This window comes from Pyrgilauda ruficollis, unplaced genomic scaffold (genome assembly GCF_017590135.1).
Source record: "Pyrgilauda ruficollis isolate IOZ18807 unplaced genomic scaffold, ASM1759013v1 scaffold13, whole genome shotgun sequence".
NCBI lineage: Eukaryota > Metazoa > Chordata > Aves > Passeriformes > Passeridae > Pyrgilauda > Pyrgilauda ruficollis.
This window is the reverse complement of record NW_024511432.1, coordinates 4,971,241-4,983,840: the sequence shown is the minus strand read 5'-3', so window position 1 is coordinate 4,983,840 and position 12,600 is coordinate 4,971,241. Positions and strand designations below refer to the sequence as shown.

The window sequence follows — 12,600 nt, the reverse complement described above, 5'->3', positions numbered from 1 at the left end:
ATGTTGCACGCTGCCTTCCTCCCTCAGCAGGAGTTTGGGCTGCAGGGCTTGGTGCTCTTGCCAAGACTGCTTTAACTCAGGACACGGACACACCAGGGCGGGTGGAAAAAGCTGGAGGGGGATGGAGAGTGGAGGAGGATAAAGTCAAGGGAGCAGCCTCACGTGCTGCCTCAAGCCACTTCATCATTTTTTCTTCATGCAGAAATATTCCTTATTTTGTGTTCCTGCAGTAATTCCCCAGCAAAGCCCTGCTTGAAAGGTGCTTCCATCATTCCCTGCTCCTGCTTCCACTGATTTTATACACACCAGGGGAAAACTGAGGCACACTCCTGGGATGGGGGTGTTTCCTGCTGCCACTGGGTGAACCCACATCTCCCACACCCCTGGAAAGCTCCGTGACCACAGGACAGGGATGTTTTTTTGCCTGTTGTCTGGGTTTATGAACAGTCTGATTTGCCACCATCCCACCAAGGCAGAGCTTTCCATGCACCCAGACTCTCAGCTGCTGTTTGGGGAACATCAGAGAGCCAAATTCACCTCCACTCCTTGTGCACACCTGCCCTTATGCCACTGTCCTCCTGCACCCCTGCTGTGCTGCTGGGGCCCCTCCCAACCCCAAAACACCCCCCAGCACAAAACAGAGTGGGGTTATGTCAGACAGGAGGCTCACAACAGCTCCCCTGAACCTTTTTGCCAGAAAAGGCAGAGGGAGAAGGACAGGTGAGAGCCTGGCAGTGCTGCAGGAGCAGCCTCAGTGCCCTGAGCCAGGCGAGGTGCCAGCCTCCCTCCTGCCCCTGGCAGATGCCTCATCCTCCCTGAGCAGGGTGAGCACATTTCCTGCGGGGTCCCTGCTGTCCAGCAGCCCCCACCCTGCCGGGCTGTTTTCTTCCTGAGTTGAGAAAGTGAACGGCCTCGGGTACCCCATGGAGGCACTCACGGTCACTGACCCCGAGGGAAGGCGAGCATCTGCAGCTTCCTCCAGGCTTCTCCAGGAGAGCAGCGTGGTGGCCATGGACAGGCTGCCTGCTGCCAGCCCAAAGTGCTTTACAAATGAGCAGCTAATTGTTGGAAACACGGCGTACAAAGGCAGGGGGTGCTTGAGCAGCAGAGCTCCCACATGGCATCACCTCAGCTGCCACAGCATCCCCGCTGCCCTGGCCAGGAGAGCTCTTCCCAGGGCAGCTGCACAGAGCCTGGCATGGTACAAAAGGATTGGAATTCAAGAGGATTTAACCCTCTAACAGCTTTATTTTCTGTCCTCTCAGTTTAAGGGGTGTGGGTCCAGTGGCCAGTGCCTGGCACAGAGGGAATCCTGCAGGCCCCAGGAGAACACAACCACTCCTTTGCCCAGGGCAGCAATTCACATCAGCATGGAGGAAAGGGAAAAGTGGCACTTTGACACAGGGATATTCGTCACCAGGGTAGATACAGGCACAAAGTCCAAGACCCCAGCCCCAGTGTGCTGGTGGTGGTAGATCCAGTGCATTCCCAGCCCCCCTAGGGGCCAGCTCCCCTGCCCCAGCACGGCTGCAGTCTGCTGTCAGCAGGCAAGCAGAGCTCAGAGAAAAGGTGAACAGGGAACTGCTGGGCATTGACCTCCAGTGGGAACAGGAAGGCTGGAGACTTTCTGCCTACAATAGCAAAAGCATGTGGAACACAGAGATGCTGTGAGCATCCTTGTCCTGGAGTAACCAGGCAGAGGCCAGGGCAGCAGGGACACCACAGCCCACCCTCCTCCCAGTGCAAGGTCAGGCTAGGACAGGACAGGTCAGATTTAAAAGCCTAAGGAAAGGTTAATTTTGGCTAGCAGGAGGCAGGGCAGGCTTTAAACGCCAAAGAAAAGTTAAACATCCAAGCTGGAGAGGGGATGCTGGAAGATGTTTTGATAAATACTTGCTGTGTAAGGCTTTATCTGAAGGCCATGCACGCACACATGTACTCACCACCTTGCTGTGCACTGTCCTGTAACTGGGGTTGTTTTTCCCCACGCTGTCCAGGGCAGAGGTACACCACAGTGCCATTAATCTTTGTGCTGCATTGACCAAAACATTCGGAGTTACCCTGCAGATGCTTCCTGAGAGCCTTCCAGGTACGCTGGCTGCACCCGTCAGCAGGACGGGCCCAGCAGCACTGCCAGGACTCACACAGGGCAGCTCAGCCCTGGCATGGCAGCCCAAAGACCACTGCTCCCATCTGCCCTAGATGTTTATAAAATTGAGACAAAAAACATTCAAACAAGATTTTTTTTTTTTAACTAGTTCAATCAATTAAAGCCATGCAATGTTTGAATACAGATTTGTGATGCGAAATGAAATTGGTGTTACCCAAGTTACTCTCAAAATTACAGAAAGAGTAAACTGGAACCCACCATCACATGATAAAGTGAGGGCCTCAATCTCAAGGAGTCTCCATGGGTGATGTCCTGACCCCCTGGGAGGGTTTCCCCACTGCAAATCCAAATTCTCCTGATGCCAACTCAATTCCTTCTCTTCTGTACCAGTGTCACCCATAACAACCTCTAAAAAGAAAAAATAAGCTGGCACACATATGTGGCCCTAGATCAGCCCAGGCTTTTCACAGCTGAGGGTGCCCAGGGCAGCTGGAAGTGCAGCCACCTGCATTTCTGTGGCACTGGCAAATCCAGGCTGAAAGAGCAGCAAATCCAACTTTCAGTGCTGCTGTAAGAAACTGGGGAGGTTCTTTTGCAGCACAGGCCACTGAGCAGACACAAGACATGGGCCCAGAAGCAACATTTCCCAGGATTTGTCCAACCTCCCAGCAGGCAGCTGAACGTGAACTCACTGCAGGTTTGTGAGGGGCTGTCACACCAGAGCTGGTTCACCCCCACGATATCACTCCACTTGAAATTCACACCACACTGAACACTAGCAGGCATTTCAAGAGCTATTCCTGTGCAGCAGAAGGGCTGGAGGGAGGTGATGAAGATGCAGTTGGCACGTTTGGTAACAGTGGGGGAGTGCTGGGGTGGCCTCTGAGGAGACTCAGTTTGTGGGCACTGCTTTGCAAATGCCACCAGAGCCACAGCTAGAAATGGATCACGGGACAACGAGCAGAGGGAGGCTGTAACACTCAGCTGGGCACTTGCACAGCTGTTGGCATGGCCCTGGCTGCTGAGAACAGGGACAGCAGGCAAGTCAGTGCATAAATGAAACAGCTCTTTAGAGAAAAGAGGAAGCCACACACAAACACAGCACCAGCTTATCTGCTCAGCAGCATCCTCATTCTCGTGAGCTTTATGTTCCCAGAGCTGAGGACAGGACCATATCCGTAGTGACAAACAGGACTTGAGTGACTCCCCAAGTAAGCAGCCTGTTAGGAGTTTCCACAACAAGAACAAAGGTGTCTGAGAAAAACAGATTGTACATTTTTCTCCACCTTGTTTCTCAGTGGGGACAGAGAACTGCTCTCAGCTAGAGCTGCCAGAGTGCATCAGGGGACAGAGCAGCAGAGGAACTGGCTTTATCCTGCTGCTCACTTTGCCACCCCGTGGGCATTCAGAGGACTTTCCCTGCCCCAACCTGCCTGCCCTCGGGAGCCCTACACAAGGCACGCTGGACAGGCTGCTGCAGCTCACATGCAGAGGAGCTAAACCAGCAGCAGAGTCAGAGCTTGAAGTGTGAGCCAAGGCAAACCCAGCCTCCTAAACCCACAAGCCTCAAGGCCCCTTCTGGTCTCTCAGCCTCTGTCCAGCAGAGGGGACAGCCTTGCCCTGGAAGATTCAAGGCTTGTGTTTGCCTTCTGTCTAACCTGGATTCCCTCATTTCCAGGGCCATGCCCACTGGCACCCAGGCTCTGTCCCCTTCCCTGCCATCCCTCCTCCCTGTTACACTGACGTCTCTCCAAGAGGAGCTGCCTCAGTTCCTTTCATGACTCAGTTGTCTCTGCTTGCTCCCAGGGTCTCAGGCAACCAGAGGCACCCACTGGTCAGGGCTCAGTGACAGGGTTAGGGCCACCCCAAACTCCCAACTCGCCGTAACACCAGGCTGGCTCAGTCAGAAGTGCCTGGAACCCTCAGCCAGGCACTGTTCCCTCACATCCCAGCGCTCCTGCCTGGGTGCACACCGCTGGCAGCTGCCTCTGCAGGATTACACAGGATTTACTCCCACATTTGGCTGCAGTCACAGCTCTCATCCACCCCAAGAGCAGAGGTTATGCATTTCACAGAACCATTAAGGAAATCTCCTCTAAGGTCCAGGACTCTCACTGCCTCTCTGCAGTGGCATTAGCTACATTTCATTAGTATTTCAACTAGGTTAAAATCCATCTGGCCTGCTCCTGGGAACAGCAAAAGCTGCAAGACAACAGATGTTTTCTGTCTCAGATTTTCAGACTAGAGATTTCACAAGTAATCCAGCATTATATGCTCATTGTCTTAACCACACCAAACCAGTTTATTTCTGGCTGCCGGGAACTGCTCTCTCCTGCTCAATCTGAGCACAGGCACAGCTCAGTTGATTTAGGCACTTTGCCAAGACACCTGAGTGATGCTTTGCTACACCCTGGGGGAGAAAACCCACAATCCACAAAGCAGCTTGATGTGGAGCACACCCAGTGCAGCAGCTGAGGTGTGAGCTGCAGTTGTGTCTAGGGTGGGGGAATGGCTGTCACCCACCCTGTGCCTACCACAGGGACAGGGACACTGACTGTGATGTTGGAAAAGCCTGGGGATGCCTCTTTTTGGGGGAGTGCAATTCCCAGAGCAGCACCAGCCCATTATCAAGGCAAGAAAGAGCAGGCATCTCCTCCAGGAAAATCCTCTAAGGCTTATGCAGGATATATCTGGGGCAACAAAACTAACCTCCTCTCAAATTATTTCATTTTAAATACTTCGAAATTATTTTACCACTGTCCCACCCATCCTCCAAGTCTCCAGCAAACTGAAGATAGGGCAGAAGAAAACAAGCCTGGAAAAGAATTTGTACAAATCAAAACCAGCACCAGGATTGAGGGGCTACCACAGGTAACACCAACAAACCATGTCCAACATTAGTCTGATCTGACATGGCAAGATCAAGCATTACCTGCTATAACTGCTGGTCCCAATTGATTGGGACCAAAATTGGCTCCTCAAATTGTCCTGCCAAGTGCAGGCAGCAGAGGAAAAGAGTGACAAGTTCCAGGAGTGGCAGCTGCTCTTAGACAGCACATTTCAAGCCAAGTCAAACCCTGAGCCAAGACTGTGTTGTAAATCCACCACAAGTCTCAGGCAGGGTTCAAGGAGCCCAGCTTCCCAAATACCTACAGAATCACCCATTTCAACATGCCCATGGCCTTTCTGTTACCAGCTTCCCATAAGCAAACTCCAAACTATTCAAGGCACTTTAGCTGCTGAAGAACACAGCTGGGCAAGGAACTGAGTTAAGCACCTTTTCTCCTCATATCCCAACTCCCTCATCATGACATTTGAATAAAAAACAGGCAAGAACACACCCTGTGCTTTAGAGAATATATACAAATATGGATATAAATGCCTGCAAATTTTATTGCAATAACAGCCCTTAACCATATCAGAAATTAAAGGGAACACAATGAAATAATACAAGAGGAGTTGCACTGGAGTGAGAATGCAAAGTTGAATACAGGAATTAGACTGCTTTAACTTCGCATCCAAAAGCGGAGAAGAAGTTTACATTTTGCATAAGTTCTTGCTAAATATATTTATACTTGAACACACTCTTCCCCCATGATCTGGCAGCAGGGCAGAGGGGAAGGGGAAATTAAATCTCGAATTTAGACTGTCTGAATTTGGCAACATGAAATTTAGTCTGCAACTCCACAGGTAATTGCTCGTCCACATCACCATCTTACAGTCCTCCACTTTGCCCAACAAGGAGATTGCACAATACATTCTTCATGGGGAAATATTTACAAAGAAAATTTAAAATATTGAAGCAATTGAACAATAGATCTTTCCTAAAAATCTGCTAATGCATATCTAGCAATTTTTGTTTGAGATCCTACACTCAGTGTAATTAAAATAGCATTTGAAACATTCCAACAGGAATCACATTGCACAGAAGAAGCAATTTGCTTCCCTAACATTTTTGCACACCCGCTCAGAGCCTGTGCCTTTAGTGCACAAGTTCACAATGCCAAGCCTCTACATAGGTACCTAATAAATGCTATGGAACAAAGTTCTTTGGAATGAGGACAAGCATCTCAGTCCCTGGGCTGTAATGATGTAAGGCTTCCTGCAGCTTTATTTGCTGGGTCAGTGAAAGCCAGAGGAAGTGCCATCCCTTTCCACGCTTGCTCTGGAGTTGGTGTCTGGTTCTCTCAGGTGTCCACTGCAGTTTCAGACAAGCAGATTGGTGACAGATCAGTTACGGGTCAGTCCAGGCCCTTCTGGAAGGAGGGAGGCAAAGAAAGTCTTGAAAAAAACCCACACCGTGCTCATGAGTGAAGGGCTGGCCTGCTGCAGCTCTTGGAACGCCTGTCCCTCATCAGGAGATGCCTCAGACTCATTTGCTCTGCCTCCATTTTCCCCCTGTCAAAATAAAGGATATTGGGTAAGGAAGAATTTCAGAAACACATTAGAAAAATCTGGCATCAAACTATGTTTTTGTTGCCAAAACGTCACTGTTTGAATATAAAATTTTTCAAGTAGCCCCAGATACAAAGTCAAAAGCCCAAGCTGCACATGGACATTACAGGTTAACTCACACTGGTGTCCAGGACAGCCATCAAGCACCAGACCAGGTGAATTATGCATTTACAGCTAATTAACTTTCATTGATATCAGAACTGTCAGCTTGAAATGAAAGACTTAAACTGCTTATAGACAAATCCTACAGAGGTGTAGCCTGAACTCTGCCCTCAGTTACAAACTGTAACAGACCACTTCCCACTACAACTTCCTAAAGGACAGAAGCAGCTAAAAGACAGTTCACCAAAATATTTCAGGGTGAAGGTTAAGATATTTACTACATCGATGGAGGACTCAGGTGGCAATTATTCTCCCATACTGTCTTATAGAAGTTTCAAGAAAAGATTTTTTTTTTCTACTACACAATTATTAAACCAAAAGCAAAACTTCCCAGGGTTTCATGATTTAACAATACAGCAAGACAATACCTGAAAATTATTGTTCTGGTCCTGGTTTAGAGCAGCTTGAGGAGGAACATTGCCTGGGAAGGGCTGAACTGGTCTTCGTCTAAACGGGAACCGTCCAGCATGGTGCCTGGGGAAGGCAACAAATTAATTAATTAATTAATGCTGTTTCAACATTACTCATCCTGTTACACAACAGCTCTACATCTGACTGCTCAGAGCTGCTGGCAACCATCAACAGTAAAACTGAAGGACCTTCAGTGGAACCATTAACCTTCAACTCTCCAAGTGTACACAGATGTTCGAAAAGCTGCTCCACTTTTAACTCCTAGACCTACAATTCAGACACCTACATCACTTGTTCCACAGGTGATCAAAGACTTTAAGAGGACAGATTATTTTTCTCAGATAAGACATCCCAAGCATAGCAGCTGAGGGTCCATTATCTCTGTTTTCATCCTAATTATATTCCCCCACACAGAGAGGTTCAAAGCAGCTCAGGACACTCCACTCAGTTCAGCTTGGTCTGCTCTAAGAGGGACAGCACAGCAGAAGAACTCCATGGATGCATGACTGAAACAGCAAGAGTGAGACCCTCTTCCCAGACTTCAGCTACTAATTTCCCAACAATAAACTGTAATTTTCTACACTGAACCTAGAGGTTTGTCTGCCCTATGCTGCTGAGTTGCTGGAGCTTTACAACAGGGGCTGCTTTGATTTAAGGTAGTTTTCTGAAATAGAAAGCCACACCAGAAACAGCAAGACCTCAGTGAGATCACCCACATTCTTAATTTAATCCAGACATAGGCTTAATTATAATTTTTCTAAATACTGAGTTATACACCAGAAACAGCAAGACCTCAGTGAGATCACCCACATTCTTAATTTAATCCAGACAGGCTTAACTATAATTTTTCTAAATACTGAGTTATATCAGGATATAGAGGAGTGGTTTGCCCTTTCCAGGTCCAAGAGTCCTATGAAGCTCAACCACCAGGAAGCTGAGCTTCCTGAGCACAGAACTCAGTACTTCAGTGAAACCCTTCTGAACAGCAAGTATTAACACCATCCACTTACAGATACATCAGAACAGTGCCACCCATGACGAGGAGGAGTCTGCTGATACTGGAGTAGAAATAGACCATGTTGACAAAAACATATAACAGTGTTGCTGAGTAGAGCCAGTCCAACCAGTCTCGATTGCCACCCTCCTCATCTTCCTCCATGAGGGGCCCCCCTTGGGCATTCATCCTCAAGTTCTGGTCAGCCACTGCATTAACCTGAGCAGCAACATTCTGGTTTCCAGGCTGGTTTTGGGCAGGAAATGGGTCTGGGAGAGGAGCTGGAGGTGTCACTGGTGCCACTGGTATCTCCTGAGAATGCCGTGCACGGGATGGGTCAGCAGATGCAGCAGTAGAAGCCAAGCTGGAACCAGAGAACAAAGCACAGAATGAGGCTCAGTCAAATCCTCTCACTCCACACAGGCCCTGTGTGTGAAAGCCTGTCCATCTGTAGCAATAGAGTCAGATCACATGCAAGTAGAAAGCATTAAGTTTAGAGGCTACAGAAGCATTATAAACAAGTTTTAGTTCTGCCCACAACAATTGTGCAGCGACTTCAACAAATCAAACCAGGCAGTAACGTCAATACTTCACAAAAACAATTTAGAGCAATCTGCAGGTAGTCTAAACACCTTCTGCAAGTCCCAGCTTGACTTATCACTGATATCCAGTCAATGCTGTATGCACTTTGAGCAGTCAAAAAAAAGAACAAAAGCTCATCAGCAGGATCAGATTTACTCCAGACACCTGCCCTCCCAATGAAGAGTCAGACAGGCAATGGGCAAGATTCAGAACCACTGCCCTGAACAGCAGCAGGCAGCACAGTTAGGGTACAATCCCACAACATTCAGCACAAGTTATGATGAAAAAGTCTCCAAGCAGCATCAAAAGAGGAAGAACTGCCAGGAGCTCTCAAATTTCTTGCACTACAGTTTCTACTTCCTACTGGCAGCTTGGAATAGAACACTTACTATTGCATGTAATACTGTCTTGCATAAATCTGCTGGAACCAGGACATCTGAAGCATGCTGTAGGTTGTGTAAGCAGAGAAGCCAGGAGCCACACTCTGGAAGGGATGCGGAGTTGTTTCCAGCCTTGGTCAAAATTTGAACACATTCATTAGCAAACATTGGACTAACAGCAAGAGCAATTTATTACAGAACAATGTAAATAGCTTCTGCCATTTTGTGCATCCAAATACAAAATTAATTCTTCCTTCTAGACACCTCTTTATCCACATGAACAAGGAAAGACTTTTCCTCCTAATGAACTAAGCAGTGCATTTTCTTTTATATGCCACATCCTTGGAAGTGTTCAAGGCCAGGTTGGACACAGCAACCTGATCTAGTAAAAGGTATCCCTCATGGCAGAGGGTTGGACTAGATGGCCTTCAAAGGTCCCTTCCAATCCAAATCATTGCATGCCCACTAAAGCTTTTATATAAAGCCTCATCATACATGGCCCATGGTCTATGGACTTAGGGCAGTATACATGGCATAAGGAGCTGGCATCAACACAAACACACCACCTTAAAAATGTACATAAAATTGTATTTACCCATTACTGGCATCTGCTGAAGAGTGGACACCTGAAGAGCTCCTCAACCTGCCACCATTTGAGGAAGACACATCTGATTCCTGCCTGGCTTCTGATGGTGACTTGGGCTGATCAGCTTTAACCTACAGACAGCAGGGCAGCCAGTGAGGTTTACTCAGGATACCACAAACTCTTCTTGCAAAAAGTCTGCAACCCACAAAGTATGCCCTGATTTTAACACCTATTCCTGCACAGCACCTCTCAGTGCTGCCCCTGCCCTTGGGCACCACACCACAAGCACCTCTATCAGTATTTTAAACCTCCTGGAACCAAATGACTGGGATGCAAAACTGATTTGATGCTACTCCTCCCTTTAACAAGATCTATACTGTATTTGTTAATTCTTCTGCACACGTTCAGTGTCCATCTGGCTATAAAAATATAAAATACAAAAGACACTTTGGCTTTTTCCTATGGAAAAATCTGTACTTCTCATACAAATTGCTGTACACAGCTCAAGGGCTGTCCTGTCATGATATATCTGACACCCAGCCAAAGGTGGCTCACATTTAGCAGCCAGCAGGCATGGGTAGGGCTAGGTCACAGTGCCTTTAATGGGCAACAGGAACACACCTCTAGAAACCTTTGCCCAGCCACTTTAAAGAAAGAGTGAGTTTTGGCCATTTGTACTTGAGACCAGACCATCCTGAGCTCAAGCTCTAAGGCTGAGCCTGGAGAGAGGAAGCCAAAGATGAGTCATTAATGGGAGCAGCTGAAGTGTCTGCAGTTCTCAGCCTTCTGCCCTCCCCACAGAGATCAGAACCACTTCCCTGCACTTCTCTTCTGACCACAAGTTCAGTTTGTCCAAGCGTGCCTGGGACACAGCAAATCTTCATCTATTTAATAAAACTGAATCTACCAGAAGGCATTTCTCCCCTGAGCAGCACATCACAACTAGATCTTTCTTAACAGATACCATGAGAATCTTTACTGACAACCTGCAGAGGCAATTTTTTTACTCAGCTTAATCCAAAAACATTCTTACACTCCCAAACAAATTATCACAAAGTAATAGTGCTGTTGTGCTAATAGGGAAACCTGCAGTAAAAGGGAACTGTAAAATGGTCATCCAACACTTCTTGTTTTCAGTTACAAGCCCAAAACTCAGAGTTAACTCAAGTTTCATTACCTCTGATTTGGTTCCTTGCACACTTGCAGGAGTCTTGAAGTTGTATACCAAATGAAGAGCATGCAGCTCCCCATGCTGAAATACAAGGGAAGATCTATTAAAAAAAATAATTCCCTTCTCTAGGTATATTTCAGCATATCATAAGACACTTTTTTGTACCTTCGGCAACAATTCTCCCAGACAGTGGTGATCAAGCAGCAGCTTCCCAGAATAAATCAGCTTTTGGTCCTCTTCAGGCTTTGAAGAAAGAAAACAAGGAATAGGATTACTCGCTCTGCCAAGTGTTAACCAACACAGCTTACAGCTGGTGGGGAAAGGCACAGAGCTTGGAGCATCCCACATACTAAGGTGCACATCTAAATTCAGCTGAAGTTCTGGGAACAACTGAATGCCCAAGTGGGATATTATCAAGGTGCAAACCTGCTAAGAATCCAAAGTCCCTCAGGCAAAGAATTTGGTTATGTGCTATACCTCTTACAGTCCCAACACAAACATTTGTATGTCTTAAAGACAGAAGTTTGGAGTTCTATCTAATCTGATCAGCAGCAGAGGTGGTGTCAAGTAAACCTGTTACAGCCCATCCACCGGGACCCAGCTGCTCTTCACCAGGAGCTGTCCCCAGCAGCTGGTGGAGCACATGGAGCCTGTTTCTGGCTGATCACCACGCTCCCAGGGACAGCATGGCCAAGGCACGGGAATCAGGCATTCTCCAAAGCAACTAGTGACAGGACAAGGGGAAACAGCTTCAAGTTTGCAGGGCACTCTCCAGTTGGAGATTATGGAAAATTTCTTCACTGAAGGAAGAGCTAAACATTGAAATGGGCTACCCTAGGAAATGGAGCCACTATCCGTGGAAAACATGAGTACAGACACGGCATGTCACAGTGCGGCTTAGCAGGCATAGCGGCACTCGGTGCCGAAGGCGGAACTTGCAGGTCTTTCCCAAGTTTATCGGCTGTGCGAAGGCCGCGCACGCTGCCGCGGGAGCGGCGCCCACCGCAGCTGCGGTCCCGCGGCTCGGGGGGCAGGCACCGCGCAGCATTCCGGCCTCCCGCGCACCGGGAACGCGCCCTCGCCGCCCCGCGATGGGCCCGCCCCGGCTGGCTGCGGTGCCCGGGCGCGGCTCCGGTGCCAGCGGGCGCTGACGTCCCCGCACAGCTGCGGGCCGCGCCGTGCCGGGAGGGCGGTTAATGATTAACCGCGGCCGGGCCACAGACCAGCCCCAAAACAGCCCCAGCGCGGCTGACGCAACCGGGACCAGGGCACCCCTCGGGGCAGCCACCGGTCCCGGAGCCCCGCGAGAGCCCCACGGCAGCTGCCGCCGCTGTCCCGCGGGGAGCCTGCCAGCACAGCCAGCCCCCAGCGCCCCAGCCAGCCCCCCAGCCAGCCAGCCGGGCTGCGCGCAGGGACCCGCCCGGCACGGCTGAGGGAACAGCGGGCTGCTCACTCACCGGCGCGTCGGGCAGGAGCCGGCGCAGCTCGGTCTTGAGGCGGCGCACGGTCCAGGCAGGCTGGGCACTGAGGCGGAGGTCGCGGTGCCGCTGCGCGGGGCTCCGGACCAGCAGCGACAGCGGCTGCTCCATGGTGGGCGCCAGGCGGGCGGGGATTGCAAAACCTCCCCGGCGAGAGCTTTATAGGGGCCCGCCCCGCCGCAGGGCCGCGGTGGCTGCGGCTCATTGGCCGCAATGAGGGCAGGGGCGGGGGCTGCCACGTGGGCCAATGGGACGGAGCCTCGCTCGCAGC

At 49.5% G+C, this 12,600-nt stretch overlaps 1 protein-coding gene across 1 annotated transcript; it reads right to left on the bottom strand.

Moving 5' to 3' along the window:
• Nucleotides 1–5,485: 5,485 nt before the first annotated feature.
• Nucleotides 5,486–12,455, bottom strand: HERPUD1 (homocysteine inducible ER protein with ubiquitin like domain 1). Its single transcript, XM_041458916.1, has 8 exons — nt 12,309–12,455; nt 11,017–11,094; nt 10,858–10,932; nt 9,690–9,811; nt 9,104–9,226; nt 8,149–8,496; nt 7,096–7,201; nt 5,486–6,508 (listed from the first exon to the last, which is right to left on the bottom strand). Exons 1-8 carry the CDS (start codon nt 12,438–12,440, stop codon nt 6,341–6,343), a joined length of 1,152 nt encoding a protein of 383 aa, XP_041314850.1. The 5' UTR covers nt 12,441–12,455; the 3' UTR covers nt 5,486–6,340.
• Nucleotides 12,456–12,600: the final 145 nt, after the last annotated feature.